General features: G+C 34.5%; 1 protein-coding gene across 1 annotated transcript in view; it reads left to right on the top strand.

Moving 5' to 3' along the window:
• Positions 1-274: 274 nt before the first annotated feature.
• Positions 275-23,143, top strand: part of Ola1 (Obg-like ATPase 1) — a gene marked incomplete at its 5' end in the record, with an annotated part of 154,139 nt that continues 131,270 nt past the window's right edge. Inside the window, 3 exon segments of the mRNA XM_013518794.1 lie at positions 275-375; positions 14,988-15,131; positions 17,471-17,598. Of these exon segments, the coding sequence (XP_013374248.1) occupies positions 275-375; positions 14,988-15,131; positions 17,471-17,598 (373 nt within the window).

The following is a 23,143-nucleotide window of genomic DNA, read 5'->3' on the forward strand; positions in this document are numbered from 1 at the left end:
GAAGATTGGAATTATATTTTATGTTTGATTTCTGGTGCCACATATTTTTAGATCAGTTTTTCCAGGACATCTTGGGAGTGACTGCATTGACATTGATTTGTTTACAGAGCTTTTTTTTTTTTTTTTTTTTTTTTTTTTAAGCGGATTTAGCCGTTAGTATTGGATTGATAAATGCAGTGTGTTTTATTCTCTTTATCCAATAATATATATAAAGAAATGTGTTTCTGTTCATAGCAATAGTAAAAATTTTGTGCGTGTTTGTTTGACATTTCAGATGCCCCCCAAAAAGGGAGGTGATGGAGTTAAACCACCCCCTATCATTGGAAGATTTGGAACTTCACTGAAAATTGGTATTGTTGGATTGCCAAATGTTGGGTAGGTGAATATTGGAGCTTATTTTCATTTTGTAAATATTTTAGATCATGTTGTAGAAATGGAAGCTCATGAAGTAATTAAAATTTAAGTTGAAGAGAAGGGACTAGAATATTGTTGCAAAAGTTGGGTTTGATGTATATGTGATGTATTTTTGTTTTCTGCTCAGATAGTATATTGAAACTTGGGTTACTTATATTTTTTGTTTTGCTAAGCTCAGAGGGAGAAGCAGTGAGTGTTAAAATATCAAGGAGCCAGATTAGCTATATTCATTTGAAGCATTGTTGGGAGACATATAATATTGCATTTATTAGATTTGGAGTGGTTTAAAATTAATTTCAATGCCAGCTCGCTATGTGTGGTACTTACCTAGGCTGATACCAGAGGTCGCACAGCGAGTACTTTAGGAAATAGTTTTAAAAGCATTATTTTATGTTTTACTTTATATTATTTTATTTTATGTTTGATTAGATTCTTGGGAGATCAGAGATCAGCTGCGTGAATTTTTACTGAGAAAGCAAGTGATGACTTTGAATATAAATTGGAGGTTGCTGAGTAAAGGGTTCCTGTTATTAAGTATCTAATTTGAGAGTTTAGATAAAATTCCCTCCGTTTTGGGGAGGGGGCTGCTGGGGATTGAACTCAGAGCCTCATGCATGCAAATTCACTTATTTTAAAGGCACAGTTCATTGAGTTTTGGCAACTGTGTTTGATAGTAAAACCCCTTGTAGAATAATCTTTCTTTACCTATCAGGTGAGATTCTTTGTTAGAAATACAAACCTGGCTGTTTTAAGTGAGCAGAAGAGGCTTACTGAAAGAATAGAATTGGAGGAGCTGAACATGTAGTTCTCAGGAGGAACAGGAGCCAGGGTGGTGCAGGTAGAGATCTGGGCCCTGTAGACCAGATGGAGTTCAGCCATGTGAACTCCTGAACTTCTGGAGTTGCTCATCTCCTGCTACTTTTCCTGTGATTCAGCATCCTGGGCAAGGAAATCTGATTGAACATGTCTACCTCTGGATAGGTCTACAAGAAACACGTTTGGAAAGAAAAGTAGTATTATAAAGGATAGCTGCAATTCAAAAATAAGGATATGAAATCAAAAGACTCAATTTGGTATTTAGGGAGCTGAGTGAATAAGAAGGCTTGTGTTCTAGTATGCATAAAGCTAATTACGTAAAAACTAAGAGATCATACTTATACCAAATCTGATATTTATTGAACACTTACTCTGTTCTAAGTGCTTTATATACATTGTCTAATAATACGCTGTTTGATACCTACTCATTAGAATTTAAACTAAGGCATGGATTGTGTAGTTATATTTCTCTCAAGGCATGGGTTGTGTTAGTATGTTTATGTATACTAAAACACAAGCCTTATTACTCACTCAGCTCCCTAAATACCAAGAGAGTCTTTGGATTTCATATCCGTATTTTTGAATTGCAGCCATCCTTTATAATACTACTTCTCTTTCCAGCCACTCTGTGTTGCACAGATTAATGTCTGTTTTTTACATTTATACATCCTTCTCAGGTTATCTAAGATTCAGATTCAATTGCCCTGTTTCCACTACATGTTTCCACTAGCATGTCCAAAATTGAACTCAGTTCCTTCGCCTTAGGTGTCTTCAGCAATAATACTTTGCACCAAGATACTGAAATCATAGAGTTGAGAAATGCACCACTGCATTTTAATTGAGGTATACCTTACATACAATAAAATGTACAAACCATAAATGTTCATACAGGTTTTTGCAAATGAACACACCATGTAACCAGTACCCATACCAAGATAAAGAATATACCATGCATGGTGGTGTACGTCTGTATCCTAGCACTTTGGGATCAGAAGGATCATAAGTAGGATCCCAGTCTGAACAATTTAGTGGCTTAGTGAGACCATGTCTTAAAATAAAAAAATTAAAAAAGCCAGGGAATGTTGCTCAGTATGAAGGTCCTGGTTTCCATCTCTAGTACTGCAGAACAAACAAGAGATAGAGAACATTCTCAGTGCCACAGAAGACTGCTTTACCTCTTCCTTGTCAGTATTCTCCTCCCCAGATACCCATAATTCTAATTTGAATAATTGTATATTAATTGGCCCAGTATTGGTGGAGCTGTACATAACACACCCTTTATGTCTTTTAAGTCAACATCATGTCTGAGAATATGCAGTTTGTGTACTCATTCTGCTGTTGATAGGTTTGTATTTTTAAGCTATTATGAGTGAAACTGCTTTGAACATTCATAAGAGTGCAGAATGTGTTCATCATTTTTTGGTATACAAAGAATGTACATATCTTTTGGTGGGGGCTGGGGATTTAGCTCAGCGGCAAAGCGCCTGCCTGGCAAGCACAACGTCGTGAGTTCGGTTCCTGGTACCGGAGAAAAACAAAAAAAAAAAAAAACAAAAACATATCTTTTGGTGAATGGACTTAACTCATTTCTCTTGAGTGAATGAATACAAATACTTACCACTCCTCAGGAGTTAAATAGTTTTAGTAGATATTGCCATGTAATTTTTCAATGTGGTCCTGTAAATTCACAGTGCCAGTTCTGATTGTTCTACGCTTTCACTAACACTTAGTGTTGGCAGTTTTTTTCATTTTTGGCCATACTTAGGAGTGCAAAGTTTTTCACTTTGGCCATACTTGAGTAGTTGTTTGCATATCTCTGATAGCTGGTGATTTTGAGCACCTTTTCGTATTTTTTGGATATCCTGTGAAAGGCCAGTTTTTTCTTAATGATTAGGTGTTTTTTATTTTGGATATGAGCTTTTGTTGGATTTATATTGCAACAGTCTCTTCCTACTTTGCTTAACTTTTCACTTAAAACTTTTTTTTTTTCTTCTGGCTTTTTAATTTTTTGGTGCTGAGGAATGAACCCAGGGCCTCCTGCTTACTAGACAAGCATTCTACTACCGAGCTAATTCTACTACTAAACTTAAAACTCTTTCTGGAAATAATTTCATGCTTTAAAAATTTCACACTTGCAAAAATAGTTTAATAAACTTTTCTGTAACTTTAGCTTATTTCGCTGAATGTTGAAATATTCTGCAACCATAATAGAATGATAAAAGTGAGCAAAGTTGTTTCTCTGATGTTTTTCTGGTCTAGGATCCAATCCAGGATTATATGTTACATTCTATTGTTTTGTTTCTATAGTTGTCTTTAAACTGCAGTAATTTCTTAGTCTCTGACTTTCATATATTGAGACTTTGGAAGAGAGCATTGGTCTGTTATTTGGGTTTTTTTGATGTTTCCTTGTGATTAAATTCAAGTTAATTTATTTTTGGGCACAGAAGTATTATCAGAAAGCACGTGATGTTAACTTGTCTTAAAGTACATGATGTTTGTCTCATTATTGGTATTGTTAACTTATGTCACTTATCTAAGGAGGTGTGTGACAAATTTCTTTAGTGCAAGGGTTAGTCTTTTCCTCATTGCAATAAGTAAGCATCTTGTGGGAGAGTCTTTGAAATTGTGTACATATCTTGTTTTTCATATTTTTGCTCCCTAATTTTTGCATGTATTAATGAGTCTTGCTTGAAGCAGTTATTATTGTGGTGATTTTTAAGATTTCCATTTTTTCTTTCTACAGTTATAAAAGTAATAATTTATGCAGGGAACAGTGGAAATTCTGTTGTATAGAATTCTATCGTAAGAGCTTCTATTTATTCGTGTATTTGATTATAATTTATATCAGTATATATTTATTTTATTCTTTTGGCTATAGTCTGTCACTATTGTTATTTATTTGCTTAAATTGCTTATGTTTGGCCTTTAAGAGCCTTCATGCCCACTCATTCTTCTTGACATGTTCCCTTTATTTTTTGAGTACTCTCAATTTCCTGGCACCACACTGTTTTTCAGGCTTATTTTACCTTTTCTATCTCAAGTTTAGAATACATAAATTTTGGAATAAACATACATTTTCCTTTTTCTTAGGTATATATTTAGGAATAGTATTTCTAAGTCATATGGTGGATGGCTCTGTTTCATGATTTGAAGAACTGTCAAACTGTTTTGTGTGACTGTACCATTTAACAGTCACATCATTAATGTATGCAAGTTCCCATTTTTCCATAACCTCCCCTTAACCTATCTTTTTGATTATAGTCAGGGTGTGAAGTGGTATCTTATTGTAGTTTTGATTTGTATTTCCTTATGGCTAATGATATTGATCATCATTTCACGAGTTTATTATGTCTTCATTTTTGAAAGATATTTTCATTGGGTAGAGTTCTAGAGTTTTTCTTTCAGCACTTTGAAGTTTTTCTTCATTTCTTGTAGTTCTTATTTATTTGTTTATTTATTTGTTTGTTATTTATTTGTTTGTTTTTTGAGACAGAGTCTCACTGTGTAGTCCAGGCTGGTCTTGAACTCATAGTGATCCTCCTACTTCAGCCTCTGGAGTACTGGGATTACATTCATGTGCCATGATGCCTGACTTTTCTAATTATCTAATGAGAATTTTTGTCATTTTGATCTTGATTCATCCATATAGTGGTTGTTTTTTTTTCCTCTGGTGACCTTTAAATTTTTCTCTTTATTACTAGCTTTCAACAGTTTTTCATGTTCTTTGGTGTGGTTTTACTTACGCTTCTTTTCCTTGGCCTATTAATATTTTAGGTTTGTGAGTTTATGGTTTTCATTAAATTTGTGCAATATTTGGTAGCCTTTGGTATTTCTTTAAGTATTCTTTTTGTCTACTCCAGGTTTCTCCCTTTGTGGGATTCCTATTATATGTACTGTATGTAAGTTGCCCAGGTAGTATCCCACTGAAGCTCTGATTAGTTGCTTCATTTGGATAATTTGTGTTGCTCTATCTTCAGTTTCTTTTCTTCTGCAGTGGGCAATCTGCTGTTGATATATATCTGGTGTATTTTTCAATTTAATTTTACTTCAAATACTGTATTTTTCATACAGTTTCTCCCTGGATATTTTTCATGTTATTTTTCTCTTTACATCCTTCAAAAATTAAAAAAAAAGTTTTGACATTTAGTATAAGATTTATAACATTTGTCTGCCAATTTCATCATTTTGCATTATTGAAGTTGCTTGTATTCATTGACTTTTATCTTAATTTTGGTATCTATTTTCCTGCTTTTGTGCATGCTTTACAATTTTGTTTTGTTTTGGTTTAGTTTGGTTTTTTGGTACTGGGAATCGAACTCAGGACCTTGTACTTGCCAGGCCAGTTCTTATCCCACTGAGCTATATCCTCAGCCCGCTTTCAATTTTTATTGGATTCCAGACACTACATTTTATGCTGAAATTTATATTCCTTTGATAAACATTGGACTTTGGTCTGCCATTTAGTTATTTGTGTACGATTTTGACTATTTTGAGGCTGCCCACTGTTTTCTTATGATGAGTTCAAAAGATTTTCTTCCCCTTATTGATGCTACTTTAGCTCTAGTACTATGAGGTGGACTTCCTTGAGGACTACCTAAATTCCTTTATATTTTAAGGTCTCTCTACTCTGGCTAGTACAAGCCCTGTGTGAGCCTTGAGAATTGTTCATCCTACTTCTTTTGAGTGGTTCTTTTCCTGGCCTTCTGGAAGTGGAATTTGTGTACAAATCATGAGGCAATCATATTCTGTAGGAGGCAGTCTACAGCTCTTTAGAGTCCTCTGCAGAGTTGCCATCTTTTCATTAAATTCTCCTGTGAGTTCTAGCTGCTTTGGTCTCCTTACTCTTATTTTAGTCTCCTCATCTTGGCATGACTGCTGGGTTTTCCCTACCAAAGCTGTGGCTCTGAGACCACCTTTAGACAGTAAGCTGGAGAAATTTTGCTTAGTTCGTCTGTTGGTCTTCTCTCAGATAGTGCAGTTCTTTGCTACATATTGTCTGCTGTCTGAAAACCATTATTTCATCTATTTTATCTGGGTTTCTAGTTGTTTACAGGGGGGAGGGCAGTTCTCATAGTAGAATGAGAAGTAAAACTATGAATTTAAATCTATAATGTATATTTTAGCATTCTATAGTGATTACCTATTCTTTCATGAAAATTTATGAATTGAGAATTACTAGCTTTCTCTTTTTAGTATATTCAGAATGGATTTGTGGGAAAACATATCTGCTGTTCTATTCACTATTTTTTTCTGTCTTCAGCAGTAATTGTGTTTCTTAGAAGTGTTTCATAACTTGATGGGCCTTCCTTTAATTAAGTCTTTCCAGGTTCAATAACTATGTTTTTTGGAATTCTAGTCTTTATTGCTATATCACCACATAATTTCACATAATTTATTTTTTTGTTTATTTTTGAGACAGAGTATCTATAGTTCAGGTTGGTCTTAAAATCACTGTGTAGCCCAGGCTGACCTTGATTTGAGTGATACTGACTCAGCCTCCCAAGTGCAGGGATTATAGACATGTGCCACCACACCCAGCTCAGTTTTTTTTTAAGTTCATTATTTACTTGCTATTAACTAGTAATGCACTTTATTTGAATTTCACTATTTTACAGCTATTTGTTTTTCTTTTCCAATATAGACTATGTTGCATTTAGTCCACATGTCCCTTAAGTCTTCTTTAACTTTTGACAGTTTCTCAGTGTTTAGTTTGTGTAATACTTTTTTTGTGGTGCGAGGGATTGAACCCAGGGCCTTGTGCATGCACTGCCATTGAGCTACTTCCCCACCTTTTAATTTTCATGATGTTTTAAGGATCATGAAAATTTTCATTTATTTTTTAAGAATACTGGTTAGATATTTTACGCAGTATCTTTCATTTTGAATTTGTCTCATATTTTCATGTTAGGGATTTTTAAAAAATTGTATTACTAAGCTACATAAATTTCATTTAGGAAACATTTTTTAAAAAATTTATTACTAAGCTACATAAAATTCATCTTGCTAACCATTCTTAAGTGTACAGTTTAGTAGTGTTAACAATTCACATTGTTGTATAGATTTCTAGAAATTTCTTATCTTGCATATTGGGAAGTCTGTACCCATAAGGTAACTCCTGATGTCTCCTTTGTCGCTCCTGACACCACCAGTCCTTTTGTTGCCCTAATTTTGACTGCCCTAAATGTCTCATGTAGGTGGAATCATACAATATTTGTCAGTTTTTGTCTGGTTTCTCTCAGTGTAGTATTCCCAATATTCATGTGACAGGATTTCCTTTCCTTTATAACATTTTTCCATAACTACTCATCCCTCCCTTCTTCTTTTTCTGTTTCCCTCCCTTCCTCCCTTCTCCCCTCTCTTCCTTGCACTGGGGGGATCAACCTATGACCTCACATATGCTCAGTTCCACTGCTGAGTTGCTTATTCAGGCTTTAAAAGGCCTTTTCCTTCGAAGTTTTAAGACACGACTTCATTAAGTCGCCCAGGCTAGCTTTGAACTTGTGATTTTTCTGCCTTAGCCTCTCTAGTTCACTCATCTTTTACCTCTTGGCTAGTATGACTAAGGCTGCAAGGAACCTGTGTACACAGGTGTACAAATGTCTGTTTAAGATTTTGCTTTCAATTCTTTTGGATATATACCTAAAAGTGAAATAGCTTAATCATACAGTAATTCTTTTTTGGTGGGGGGAACCTCATACTGTTTTCTACAGTCTATATACCATTTTAAATTGCTACAAGCAGTGCCCAGGGTTCTTTAATTTTTCCAGATAACACATGTCATCCCCCCTACCCCAGGTAGTGACCATCATAATGGATCTAAGATGAGATCTCATTGTGATTTTGATTTGCATATCTCTAATGACTAGTGGTATTTAGTATATTTTCATGTTTGTTGGACATTTTATCTTCTTTGAACAAATGTGTGTATGAGTCTTTTTCCCAGTTTTTAATTGGGTTACCTGTTACTTTTTCTGTAGTTGAGTTTTAGGGGTTCTTTATATATTCTAGATGTTAATTCTTTATTAGACGTATGACTTGCAATTATTTTTACCCATTCCAGGGATTGTCTTTTTCACTCTGCTGATTGTTTCCTTGATAAACAGAGTTTTAAGTTTGATGTAGTCCTACTTCTGTATTTTTGCTTGTGTTGCCTGTGTTTTTGGTGTTGTATCTAAGAAATCATTGCAAATCCAATGTCAAGGTTTCCTCAGTGTTCCTTCTAGTTTTGTAGCCTAAGGTTATATTTAGGTCTTTAATCCATTTCGAATTAGTCTTTGTCTGTGGTATAGGGTAAGTCTAATAAATCTTATTTCTCCTTCTCCCCTTCTTCTCTTCCTCCTCCTCTGGTATGGTTGTATACTTTTCTCACTAGTATTTGTTGAAGAGACTATCCTTTCCCCATTGTGTGGTCTTAGCAGCCTTGTTAAAAATCATTTGACCATATATTCCAGGTTTTATTTCTGAATTTATTTCTTTGATCTATGTGTCTTTTATGTCAGTACAACACTGTTTTGACTTATGTAGCTTAGTAATGCATTTTGAAATCAGGACTTACGCTGTGGACAGTTGTTTATGTGTGGCTGAAGCAAGCACATACTATTTATTATTGGGAAGAACTCCATGGAGGTAAAGTGCCCTGTTCATTGACCATATCAGGGGGTAAATGAAAATATAATTTACTACTGATAATAACTTTATCATTGGCTTAAAGTCCTTTCTGCCAGATTTTGTCACTGTAAAGTTAGCCCTTTTTCCATTTCCACATTCTGCTCATTAAAACCAAGTCACTAAGTCCAGTGCACACTTAAAGGGAGGGAAATTAAGCTCCATTTTGTAGAAGAAAGAATATCACATAATTTGTGATATTTGCTAAGAACTACCACAGTAATAATAATTATTTGGGGGAAAGCTATTTTGAAACTATTCAAATATGCTATTTCTCTTTAAAGTTTCATTGATTAGTTCTTTCGTTTTTAGTGGATCTTGCCTGCTGCATTTATTAGTGTGGTAGTCTAATGGGGAATTTTCTATTTCCCCAAATTCTTTCTATATTTATTTTTTGGAATTGTTCTGTAAGGAAGATTTGTCTTTTTCTCTATGTTGAGTTATTTGTTCAATCATTTATATAGTTCTTCTTGAACTCATGGTAATTTATTTTATTTTTTGGATTATAATTCAGTATTATCAGTATTTTGCCGCTACAGTTGTTCAGACTTTGGCCATGGAGAGTTCTTTCAAGTTGAGTTCTGTGTCCTGTTGACATATTCTCATCTTTTTTCAGAGAGTAAGAAAATACAAAAGAAAGGAAGGAAGGAAGGAAGGAAGGAAGAAAGAAAAGAAAGAGATGTTTTAGGCTATTATGTTTTTTCTGCCCCAGTCTTGTCTCCAAGGAGCTCTGGTTTCTTTTTGGGAGAATAATATTTGGAAACTAAGTTTTAAACTCTTCAGTATGATCATTGCTGCTGGGGTGTTCTGTCTTTAAATCCTTTTATCTGGAAGAGTTAAGACATGTACTTTAGATGTATCTAAACGCAAAACACTTTGAAAAGACATTCTGCTTCTTTCCATGCTTTGGATGTGTATTGTATAAATGGTTAGTTCATGATGTTGTGGAAATTTGCATTGATAGCCTTTTGCGTAAGGTTTTAGATAAATCATTTATTCAGTTTTACTTAACATAATAAAATACGTAATTTCCAAATAAGGCAGTATTTAAGTCTCATTCTGTTTTTTTAGTCTCATTCTTGCAGGAGAAAGTTTTTTTTTTTTTTTTTTTTTTTTAAACAGGGTCTTGCTATGCAGTTGAGGCTGGCCTTGAGCTTCCTTTATAGCCAGGCTGGTCTCGAACTCACAGTGATCCTCCTGCCTCAGCCTCACCAGGGCTGGGATTACAGGCGTGCACCACCACACCTGGTTGAAAAATTCTTGTAATTTTCAACTTTCTCCTACTTTCAGGCCCTAATGATAACCTCCGGGGATCTAAGAGCAGAAGGAATGAAGAAGGGAAGGAGAGGAAAGTGGAGGGGAGGGGAGGGAAGAGAGAGACAGGGAAAGAGAGAGAAATTCTTGTTAATTCTTTGGCTTTTAACATTTTAGGCTTAGGTCAAAACACAAATTCGTTGCTTTTGTAAAACTTTTCAATTTGAATAAATCAAAATGTCTTAAGGCCGTGTAGTGTATAGCAATAATAATACTTGGAAATTTTTCTTTTCCATTATTCCTTATTTTTTACTTTCTATACCTAAAGAACTGCTGGGAGATATAGATTACTTGGACTTTGTGAAATTTAAAACTCACTTAAGATGACAACCTATGAAAATGGAGATTTGTCTTCCAAGTTTGGTTTGAATATATGTAAGAATTTACCTAAGAAGTAATGAATTTTTTTTTGCCATATATTAACATATGGTTTAAGGGCTAAACTGTTTTCTCTATTATAAAACATGTTTATTTTTGCTGAAATAGACAGTCAAAAATACTATACTTAGTAACAGCAATAAATTTGAAAGACAAATTTATAAACTTTCTTTAGCTTTTTTAGACTTTTAGTTGACTATGGTAATAGCCATGAGCTGTTTCATGATTACAATATACAAAAAATGTGGCCGGGCATGGTGGCGCAGGCCTATAATCCCATGACTCGCAGAGGATCCTTGTGAGTTCAAGGCCAGCCTGGGCTAGATAAGTGAGTTCAAGATCAGCCTGAACTGCACAGTGAGACTTTGTCTCAAAAAGACCAAAAAAAAAAAAAAAAAAAAAAAAAAAAAGTAGCAGCACTTAATTTTATCCTTATAGTGTTTTGCTGTTTCTCTCTCCTTAGGCATCAGCTATGTGTGTAAAGCTTGGATTTTTGCCTCCTGTCTTTGCCCTGAATAGTAAATTTGTCTCCAGAGTCAAATCACTTCTTCCATCCCTCCCTTTACAATCCTAACTTCTTCAAAGAGATGATTTCTGTACTCTGCACTTTATATGGTTTTCTAGTTCTAGGTGGGATCTCTGGTCTGCACTTAACTTTTGCATTTCCCTCAAAAGCAAAAATTTTCCTCCAACCTCTACCTTCAGTTGGTTTCTTGAAGACATTTGGTTGTCTTATACATAACTTTCCGTAGTCTGGATTTTATTATCTCCCTATGGTGTCACGTAATGTGTTCTTCTGTCCTCTTGTATTTCCCATAAACTGGTGTGAACTTCTAAAAGCTTGGTCAGATTAAGGTGAAAGATAATAACTTCTCTTAGGGGAGGTACTATTTATTTTTTTGAGGATTAACAGTTTATGGGTATGAAATGATTTGATTTGTTACAATTCATTGTGTTGCTTTCTGTTGATATCAAGATTGGCCCATATTGGCGTGTTAGGCTGATCTTGAATTCCTGGGCCCTAATTATCCTCCGCCTCAGCCTCCAGAGTAGATGGACCTATAGTAGATGGAAGGCAGAGTGCTTTTGATAGGATTCTAGTGGCATTCAGTACTTCCTTGTTTTTGCTTAGAAAAATTGAGTTGTCTCTGTATGTGTATGTGTGTATCCTTTTTTTGGTACCAGGCCTGAAACTAACCATTTCTCCAAGAAGTCCTGATCATATTTGTTGGGCATGGTTATTAAAGATCAAAGTCTAAATATGAACACTTCCTAAAAAATGATCAGTTCTGCTTTAAAGACCCAAATTGTGTTAGGTTTCAAAGTCATTTTGGAAGTAGGTGAACTATGTCTTCGTACCTGTACAGACTCTTAAACTCAGTACTGTGACATCTCAACAGGGTTGAAATTAAAAGCTAGCCCTATAAAATTAGTAATTTCTTTTTAATTATTATTACTAGAGTTTTGGGATTTTTATTAGGTTCTTTGGTGTTGCCACTATAAATTCTGCAACAGTCATCATTATGCCCTGGGTTGTTAGCTGAGTCTGAATCTAGCCCAGTATCTTTAAAACCTGACTTCACAAAAGCAAAACAAAAAAAACACTGCTGACTTCATATCATATGAATATGTTTAAAATACAGATGCCTACACCAGTTAATTTGGAAGGAGGACTGATGATACCTATTTTTATCCTCAGGGATTTCTTTTAGGTAGGCATTTGAAACCTACTGATTTGTCTAATGGTACTCTAAGTAACTAGAAGTAATTTGTGTGGCTATTTCAGCAAACATCTGTACTTGACTCTGAATTGTTTAGTGTTAGTGATATTAAATTATGTCTAAAGACCTACAGGCAGGTAGAGTTAAAGTACTTTGTTAAAATATACTTCTCATCAACAACTGGGATCTCATCTTACTGAAAAGTTTTTGCACATCAAAAGAAATCACCAACAGAGTAAAAAGAAAACCCATGAACTGGGAACAAATTTTACCTAACTGTCCCTCAGACAAAGGACTTCTATCTAGAACAGATGAAGAATTTTTAAAGATCAGGTCCCTAAAATTCAAAGAACCAATCCAAAAATGGGCATCTGAGATGAATACACACTTCTCAGATGAAGAAATACAAATGACAAATGAATGTGTGAAAAAATTTTCAACGTCATTGGTCATTTGAGAAAGGCAAATTAAAACAACACTTGGATTCTGTCTCACCCCAGAAAGAATGGCTATCATCAAGAAATCAACCAATAACAAATGCTGGAGGAGATGTGGGGTAAAAGGAACTGTTCTCCACTGTTGGTGGGCATGTAGACTGGTACAACCACTGTGGTTATCAGTGTGGAGATTCCACAAAAAACTAGGATTAGAGGTCCCACTTACCCAGCTATTCCCCTTCTGGATATTTTTCCAGAAGAATTGAAAACATCATCTCACAGCGATATATTATATGTGCACTCATGTTTATAGCAGCGTAGTTTGTCATAGCTAAATCTTGGAAACAACCCAAATGCCTATCCACTGAGGAATGTATAAAAAAGAGGTGGTATTTTTATATAATGGAGTATTACTCAGCTATAAAAAAAGATAAACTCAAGGCTTTTATTTTTTAATTTTTATTTATTTATTTTTGCTTTTTAATTTTTTTGATCAATTTTGCATGCTTATATCTGGTAATATGAACAACTAATTTGAAGACAGTAATATGCAGTATAACAACCATTGTTGAATTCCTATCATCTTGTTTACTGAAATTTGGTATCATTTCTAATTTTTTAAATTATTTTTTATTCTCTTTAAAAAATAAAAAAATAAATAAATTACCACCCACCCCCAAAAAAACATACTTTTCACTCCTCGTGCTTAGATATAGCCTTGATTGATGCCTTTTGTTCATTGCCCTTTGATAGGGCTCTCAGTTAAATTAAAAAAGGACTGGTGCTTTGGTTTAAAAGTTTAGTCAGATGAACTAACTGAAGTATAAATTTCTGCTGATGAATATAGACTAATTAGATCACGTCTGAATAGACATTTTAATCTTAAATTGTTTTGGAAAAAAAAAATAATCGTCCATAATCCCACACTACTAACACTATTATATTTTGTGTATTCATTTATCAAATTTAACCCATATGCAAACATTTTTTTTGCATAATCATATGTCTAGCCAGAGTTAGAAAACACCAGTCTCAGTTATCAACTGATCTTTAGCTACTTCCTCAATTTCTTCAGTTAAAAAAAAAAGATTATGGAACAGTAATTCTCATTTTAAAATTTTCATATGTACTATACGTGAGCTAGGAAGTCACTATAGTGAATTCTCCATTGTGTCTTTTAGTGATGCAATTGAAAAGTGATACAGAATAAACAGCAAGCCTTTAAAAATTCAATTTTGCTTTGGGTTCTACTCTTGAAAATTTTGTCATTTTAAATATTGTACTTCAGAAATATGGCTAGTGTTAATATGAGTCGGCATATGAACACATATGACCTCTTAAAAATAAGGTAATTAGAAAATCAGTGATCAGTTTATTCCATTTTTTTTGTTTCGTTTTGTTTTATTTTTTTGAGACAGGGTCACGCTATGCAGTTCAGGCTGGCCTTGAGCTCACTTTGTAGCCCAGGCTGCTCTCGAACTCCCAACAATCCTCCTGCCTCAGCCTCCCCAGTGCTGGGATTACAGGCGTGTGCCACCACGCCCGGCCCTTTCCATGTTAATGGATTTCTTTTCTTTCTTTTTCATCTTTTGATTTTTTGAGATAGAGTCTTTTCTACATAGTCCAGACTGGTCTTGAACTCAAAGCAGTTCTGCCTTCACTTCCCAACTGCTGGGATCACAGGTGTGTACCACCAGACCAGGTGGATTTTTTTCTTAAGTCACACCTTGAAAAAAGTTAATTTTTTACTTTCATAATTCGTAATTCTAGACTTAGCAACATTAGGAGAATCTGAGCTCCAGCCTTCCATTTCCTGTGAAACAATTAGGGTCTTTCCCTCAATTCAGAATGCTGGGGAAGTGGTTGTCCTAACTAGATACACAGTTTTCAACATTGCGTACTAGAGAAAGGTATGTTAGATACAGGTGAAATGATACTGCTACTACCTGGTACATTATGGGGAAAAAAATACTTTTTGTGGTATAACACAAGAGCTGTCTTTTAAAATATTCTTTGGGAACATTCTTTTCAATTTCCAAATAGACTGAAATAGGAACATAATTTAGATAATGAGCTGTATTGTTGTAAATTTCATCCATTTTTGTTAGTAAAAACGTGTTATTATTTTCCTTGCCTTTGCACATTGCTTTTATAATCCTCATAGATTTTGTGTGATAATTAGCATGGGTTAACTTTTTCTTTGAATTAATCTAAATTAATAGAAATTGTTTTTTCTTTTTAGGAAATCTACCTTTTTTAATGTATTAACGAATAGTCAGGCTTCAGCAGAAAACTTTCCATTCTGCACTATTGATCCTAATGAGAGCAGAGTCCCTGTGCCAGATGAAAGATTTGACTTTCTTTGCCAGTATCACAAACCAGCAAGGTAAGAAATACTTAATGTTATTATTTTCAGTGGCATTGTATATGCTGAGTAAATAACACATGATATATTCCAAGTCAGATGGAAGATTTTCAAAATTAGTGTAGCATTGTTTTGGGTAATTATACAAAAAATGTAGCAGGGCATGGTGGCACATACCTCTAATCCCAGCACTGGGGAGTCTGAGGCCGGAGGATCTTTGTGAGTTGGAGACCAGCCTGGGCTACAAAGTGAGCTCAAGGCCAGCCTGAACTGCACAGTGAGACTGTCTCAGAAAGACAAAAAAAAAAGGCAATGTAAAGTTTGGAGATGGAGGAAAAGAAGGATGTACCCAGTGGTTAACATTGCAGTTACTTTTTTCTGGTGAGTATGAACTAGAGAGAGTAATTAGTCTGTATTACATAATATCATTCATATAAAATTACGGTGTATTTGTAGGTTCATAGGAAAAGATATGTAATAAAGATCATGAACTATTGTAATTAATGGTTATCTTTGGGTAGTGGAGCTTTTAGGTGATCTTTACTTTACAGTAGTTCTTTGGTATCCATGGGAATTGGTTTTAGAACCCTGTGGGTACCGGAAGTTCTTAACATAACATGGTATAGTATTTGCATATAACCTGTGCATATTCTCCAGTATCCTTTAAATCATTTCTAGATTACTTATAACACTTAATGTATATGCCATATAAATAACTTAATTTAGGGAATAATGACAGGAAAAAAGATCTGTACATGTTCAATACAGGCATAGTTTTTTTTCCCCCCAGAATATTTTTAAGCAGTGATCATTTGAATCTGGGGATGTGGAATCTGCCGTATGGAGGGCTGACTATATTCCTAATTCTTCTACAGTGTTTGAATTTTTTATTAATAAACATGTATTCTATCTTTAATTAGAAAGATAAAACTTTTACTAGATAAATGATAGTTTAGTGAAGATATTTAGGCAGGGAAATGTATAGTACAAGGAGTAAAAATCAGTTATCATCTACCTTGCTGTACCATGTGTAAATACTTTGATATATCCTTCGATATTTTCCCATGAATGTGTTCACATTTACAGAAGCAGGATACTTATTTTACTTGGGGTATTAATATCTTTCTAGATTAAAAAAAATACACACTTAAGAAAATAGGTATAGTTACCAAGAGGCAGTAGATGCTGGGAAAGCAAGCACGATGTCCAGCTAGAGAAACTATCCACATTTTTGTTGTTTCAGTGGATTTTCTGGTAACAGAACTATGTGTAATAATTGTTTATAGAATAGTTATTTTGGAAAGATTGGTTTAATAGGGATTCCTTTTGTGGAACTTCTATGTTGTATTTTATCAGGTGGTAAAACTGACATTGTATCATATTACTTTGTCATGACATTGAAAGTAACCTTTATTTACTCATACTTTAATCTCGCATTTTTACCTGGCAAACTGATTTTTCTAACTTGGTTTCTGCCTTGTATTAACTTTTACTTTACAAAGCGAAGGTTATCTTTTATATGCATATAATTTTCTCACCATTATTAGCTAGGTTTTTACATACTATGCTGAAATGAGTTCTTATCATTAGTGCATATTTCGGCTGTATAACCTGTATGGTTGATTAATTACAAACCTAGACTGCTTGTGTTTGAATCCTTATTTTATTACTACTAGTTGAGTCATCTATCTGTATGCAGGAAATTTCTTAACTCCTATAAGGCACAAATTCCTCATCTGCAAAATGGATTTAATAAATAGAACTCACCTTACAGAATTGTTTTGAACTTTGAAATGAGGTAAAGTACTTAGTCTAATACCTGACACATGTTGACTTTTTTTTTTTTTGAGACAGGATCTCACTATGTACTGTAGTTCAGGCTGGGTTTTAAACTCACTGTGTGTATCAGTCTGACCTTGAACCTCAAGATGATCCTCCTGCCTCAGCATCCCAAGTACGGGGATTATAGGTGTGTGCCACTACATCAGTGTTGACTTATTTTATGATGATTACCCTACCTTCTGTATACTCCTCACTGTTTTTGTGTGTGTATGTGTTTGTATGTACATGGTGTGCCAGTATAACTTGTAGTAAATTTACTGATAAGAGTTTTAATCTCAGATACAATAGAAATTCCATTCTGCTTTAACTTTTCTCCTTCATTTTCCTTGGTAAGAAAGTCCCAATGTGATAAAAGGATTTTGTTTTTTTTTATGGGGAGGATATTAATCAAATCATTACTGAGCACCATGTAAACATTGTTCTAGAAAGGAAAGATTTATATGAAACATTTTGGGAATTGACTTGGTTAATAAACAGGTTAATACTATTTTATAATAAAATCATCTTTTGTATTTCAGCAAAATTCCTGCCTTTCTAAATGTTGTGGATATTGCTGGTCTTGTGAAAGGAGCGCACAATGGGCAGGGCTTGGGAAATGCCTTTTTGTCTCATATTAGTGCCTGTGATGGGATCTTTCATCTAACACGTAAGTGCATTTGCTTATTCACCCATTGATTTCATCACAGTCAGTGTTTCCTCTCCATTATTGCTCCAATGAAATTAGAAAGACTGATTAATAGAAGATTGCTTTTCTTTGCAAGAAAATAATGGGTTAGTTTGTTATCTGTTAATTTGTGATTTTTAATGTTTTTTACTATGACCTTCACATGTGAAGACTTATTCCATAGTGAGTATAGGCCATGCTGATAGCATATTCTAATTGACTATAATTGTTCTGAATTTGGGCCACCGAGAAGTAAACATTTCTGTGTAGACCTAACATGGTTGGGGTTTTTTTTTTGGTACTGGGAATCAAACTCATGACCTTGTGCTTGTTAGGTGCTATGCTGCTGAGCTGTAGCCCCAGCCCATAGTGTTGATTTAAAGATGTTTTGAAATTTTTTTTGTCATGATGGGGATGGAACACAGGACCTGTGCATGCTCTGTAAGTGCTCTACCACTGAGCTATACTCTTAATTTTTTAAATTGTGGAACTTTTCTGCACTCTTACTTTTCCATGTGTTGAGAAGGCAGAATTAATAGAGAAAGGGATTCTAGTTATTTTAGAGGAGAAAAGGACATCCTAATTATCTGAGATGAAAGGATTAAAGAAATTAGCTATTTATTATGGAGAGTGTTATAATCCAAAGAGACAAAATAGGTAAGACTAGCCATGTATGGTGGTGCACACCTGTAATCCCAGCACTAGGGAGGCTGAGGCAAGAGGATCTTCGCGAGTTGGAGACCAGCTTGGGCTACAAAGTGAGCTCAAGGCTAGCCTGAACTGCATAGTAAGACCCTGTCTTAAAAAGACCAAAAAAAAAAAAAACCCAAAAAACCCAGGTAAGACTGTAGTTTGGGTTGTGTTCTTTAGATTACAAAAGTGAGTCAGTAACAGTTATTCTCGGATAAAATGGGATTGAGGTTAAGGTTTAGGTCAGGACTGTACTTTATAGTAATAGTATTATAATGAGCGGGTTAATGCAAACAAAACCCAAGTAGGAAGTAGGGGCCAACTGTGGACTGGCTCCATGTTTTTCTCCACTAAGATAACTAGCAATTGAGAATGAAGATTTAGAAACTTTCATAGCAAGTTAGCTATTTTTTGTCATTTGAATCAAATAATAAAAAAATTTGTGTTAGTACTTTTTGTAGATCCTTAAAGTTTTTCCTTTGCCTAGTACTTTACTGTTACTCTGTTTTCAAAAACATAGATAATTTGAAAAGCACCAATCCAGGTAGCTCTACCTTGATAAAGCTATAGAGAGACCTTCTGGGATCCTTTGTGGTGTAGGCCCAGAATGAGATTGGAGTGGGGAGGGTTCAGTTTTGTAAAGAAGTGAACCTGAAGCCTGTATGTAGGAGGAGCCTCTATGTTTTTTTACTGTGCCTGGTCACTATATGAGGATTTGAAAGAGAGTAGAAGTCAATTGTGACTGTAGGGTTTTTGTACTTGATCACTTGAATGAGTCATAATGGCATTATCTGAGATGTTTAAAATAGCAGCAAATAGTAGAGAGAGAGAAGGAGATCTGTTTGGGACATTATTTTGAATTTTTCTATTTGGGACATCTGGGTGGGTATCTGTCAGGAAATAGGGTAGACATGTGAGAGAAGGATGGGGGAAAAGAACCAAATATAGGCTTCTGAGACAAATACACACTTCTCAGATGAAGAAATACAAATGGCAAATAAAAACATGAAAAAATACTCAACATCAATGGTTATTTGTGAGATGCAAATTAAAAAAACACTGAGAGTCTGTCTCACCCCAGAAAGAATGGCTGTCATCAAGAAATCAACCAATAGCAAATAAAAAATGCTGGCAGGGCTGTAGGGAAGAAGAAATCCTTCTCCACTGTTGGTGGGAGCACAGATTGGTGCAACCACTGTGGAAATCAGTGTGGAGATTCCTTGAAAAACTAGGATTAGAAGTCACATTCAACCCAGCTCTTCCCCTTTGGGGTATTTCCCCAGAAGAATTAAAAACATCATACCCCAGCGATACATGTGCACCCATGTTTATAGCGGCACAATTTCTAATAGCTAAGTCTTGGAAACATTCTAAATGCTCATGAACCATGGAATGGATAAAAAAGATGTTTTTTTTTTTTTTTTTTTTTTTAAATGGAGTACTATTCAGACATAAGGATAAACTGGAGACTTTTATAGATAAATGGATACAATATCATACTCCTAAGTGAAATAAATTAGACCCATATGTGTAAACATTGTATTGTCTCACTAGTATGAGAAACTGAATGAGTAAATAAGATCCAAAATGTACAATAGATACTGTGAATTGGGAAGAAACTGTTCAAAAGAAAAGACAAACTCTGATGGGGTAAAAGAGAAAGGAAGAAAGGGAAAATGAAAAAAATTATTTACACACACAATAGTTAAAATAGTTATACAGTATCTCTTAGTTCACTGAAAGTAAAGATTTGTGCTAATGTTGTTTAGACAAGATATTGTACCTGTATCTTGTACTCTGAATAACTACTGCAAAGACAGCAATACACAGTGTATTAATTATCTCCTACTAACCTGTTTTGAAACTGTTTTGTTATTGTTTTCTCTGTAAAAAAACAAAAAAGAAACCCAAAACAAGTTACGAAGAGTTTGACGTTTCATTTTATTATAAAAATTCATTTTCAAGAGATTGAGAAGGATTTCATAGGTAGTTTGAACATAAAAAATATAGGATATTTTTAAAAAAAGAATCTATACATATTACTTAGTTTGCCTACTTCTTACATAATGGGAGTTTGTTGTCTGATATGTATTTCAGATCCCTCCCCTCTAGTCATTTAGATTCTCTTTGAATTCTTTTCCGTGGTTTTCTGTTCTCAGAGTATACTAATAAGGACATGAGAACTGGTAAAAATAATGAAAGATTGTTTTATTTGCATGTATACAGATATGGCATTGTCTTTTAAAGTATATTTTAAAATACGTTGTCTTTTAAATTATGTTTAAAGTACTTGCTTGTCTTTGAAAATACATTTTTAAACTGTATTCTAATTCATACCTGTGGACTTAGGTATATAAACAGGATTTTATCTTTCATTAAACATGTTGCTGAAGTGAAAGCAGGATTTTATTTTGACTCATAAAAATATAAAAACCATCAGACTTTGCATTAGGAATTATGAGAGTTCATTTTATTGTAGTCTAGTGATTTTTATCAGCAAAACTCGGAGAGGTGTTTTTATAGTACAAGTGAAATTCTGCTTAAAATTAATTTAAAAACAGAATCAGGGTCTTCATAGCGTCCAAGGTCACTTATTTTTCTTTCTGTATCTTCAGCCCTTTTTATTTTTTACTTTTTATTTTGAGACAGAGTCTGCCAGGTTGCTGCATTGCCTAAGCTGGGCTTGAACTTGGGATCCTGCTGCCTCAGTCTGTCAGAGTGTTGGTATTGCAGGTGTGTGCCCCTATGCCTGGCTAGCTTTACAAAATTCTTAACAAAATTTTGCTTAAACTAGGCTAATGGATAGAGCTGCTGATTAGCTGAACTAATGGATAGAGCTGCTATTTCTAAAACATAGAAAATACAGAATATTTTAAATACAGAATATTTTAAATATTTAAATACAGAATACCTTAAAAATGTTAAGGTTCATGCCAGGTGTGGTGGTGCATGCCTGTAATCCCAGCACTTGGGAGACTGAGGCAAGAGGATCACTGCAAGTTCAAGGCTAGCCTTGAACACAGTTCAAAGCTAGCCTGAGCTACACGGCAAGACTTTGTCTTAAAAAAAAAAAAAACAGCTGAGTTTTCTGTGGCTGTCAAACTTTTTGCCCAAGTGACCTTATCACAAGGATGAAGAACATGGGAGCTTTGGGTGTACAGCATAGCTCCAAACACTTCACTTTAAACAACAGCTTTTATAACTCCCTATTTTCTTTTTTCTGTTTGTCTAGCAGCATGCGGGGCCCCAATTTGAGAGGCGGGATCATAGGTTAAGATATAAATACTCTAGACTAGTGGTGGCAACCCTCTGGTATGTGTATCATGGAAAGCTGTAAAAGGTTCACCATCACTGCCCTAGACTTACTAAGAGGCCTGTCAGACCAAACAGCGAGGTGTGGCTTACAATATTAATGTCTATCTGTATTTCACTTTGCTTACTTAGTGCTTTTAAGATTATTAGGTCTTGATCATAAGAGCCCAGTGAGGTATAGAGGCCTTAGTATTACCTTATTTTTAGATGAGCAAACTATACCTTAGAGAAGTAAAGTGACAAGTCACATAAATAAAGAGTAGCCTTGACTGTGTAAATAACATGACTAGCCTGTTCTACCAAACTCTTTTTCATACTTTTTTTTATTTTTAATGTTTTTGTTTTTGTTTTTTTTCTGGTACCGGGAATCAAACTCATGACCTTGCGCTTGCCAGGCAGGCCCTTTGCCTCTGAGCTAAGTCCCCAGCCTCTTTCTGTCGTATTGTAGCATCAACTGCAGCTGTATTGTTAGGCCCCTGGAAGAAAGAATGTTTGGGGTAAAACTAACAATGTATGGAAAAACGTAACTAATTTCCTAAGGATTAAAATGCATTGCATTTATTTATTTAATTTCTTTTACTGTACATTGATAATTTATAATTATATAAATATATGGTGTACATAGTGATTTGACATGTGAATATAATGTACAACATAAAATCAAACTAGATAACATATCCATCACCTCAGATACTTAACATTTAAATTTTTTTATGGTGAGAACATTTGAAATTTATTCATAGTAATTATATTACTATGTTCTTCAGTACCACATACACACACATCTACCCCTACCTCCTCATTCCTTCCATCTAGGATTTTGTACCTTTTGACCATCCCCACCCCTCACCACTCAGGTTCTGAAATCAACATTCTGCTCACTGCTTTGACTCTTGATTCCTTTGTCAGAGCATCATGGATTAGAAATTAGGAGAATTTGGTTGGATTAAAATGTTTGCATACTTCTTTTAGGAGGGCTGTTTTGTTTCCAGTCATTTATAATGCTGAATGAAACATGGGATTTGATGATTGTATCAACTAGAAAATCAATAAAGGATATTGATAGATTGCTGCCCATAGATTTCTTGCATACGTACACCCTTTTCAGTGTGCTTTATCTGTTTTTACCAAAGAAGATACTGAGTCTTTAAGTCACATGGGGAGGTAGCTTGGTGGTAGAGTGTTAGCCTAGGCCTGGGTTCCATCCTTAACATTGCACTCCTCCCCCTCAGTTTCTGGTATTTATAAAACACTAGAAATTAATGTTCTAGAAGTTATTTAGTAGATTAAACTAAATAAATGTCCATTATACTTAACATGTATTACTTTTATGGAAGATTCTGTTGTGTAAAAAGCTAAATACCTTGTTTGTTTTTAAAAATCTTTTGAAGCTAAGTGTCTAAATTTCCTCTTCAGTTTGGTTATTTACATGAACTGAGGCAGCCTTTTTAAAATTAAAAAAAATTCTGAGCCTTCATTTATTTGAAGTAGAAATGCAAGTATATGATGTTCAGGACATGGTTTT

This window comes from Chinchilla lanigera, unplaced genomic scaffold (assembly GCF_000276665.1).
Source record: "Chinchilla lanigera isolate Chin_1 unplaced genomic scaffold, ChiLan1.0 scaffold00048, whole genome shotgun sequence".
NCBI lineage: Eukaryota > Metazoa > Chordata > Mammalia > Rodentia > Chinchillidae > Chinchilla > Chinchilla lanigera.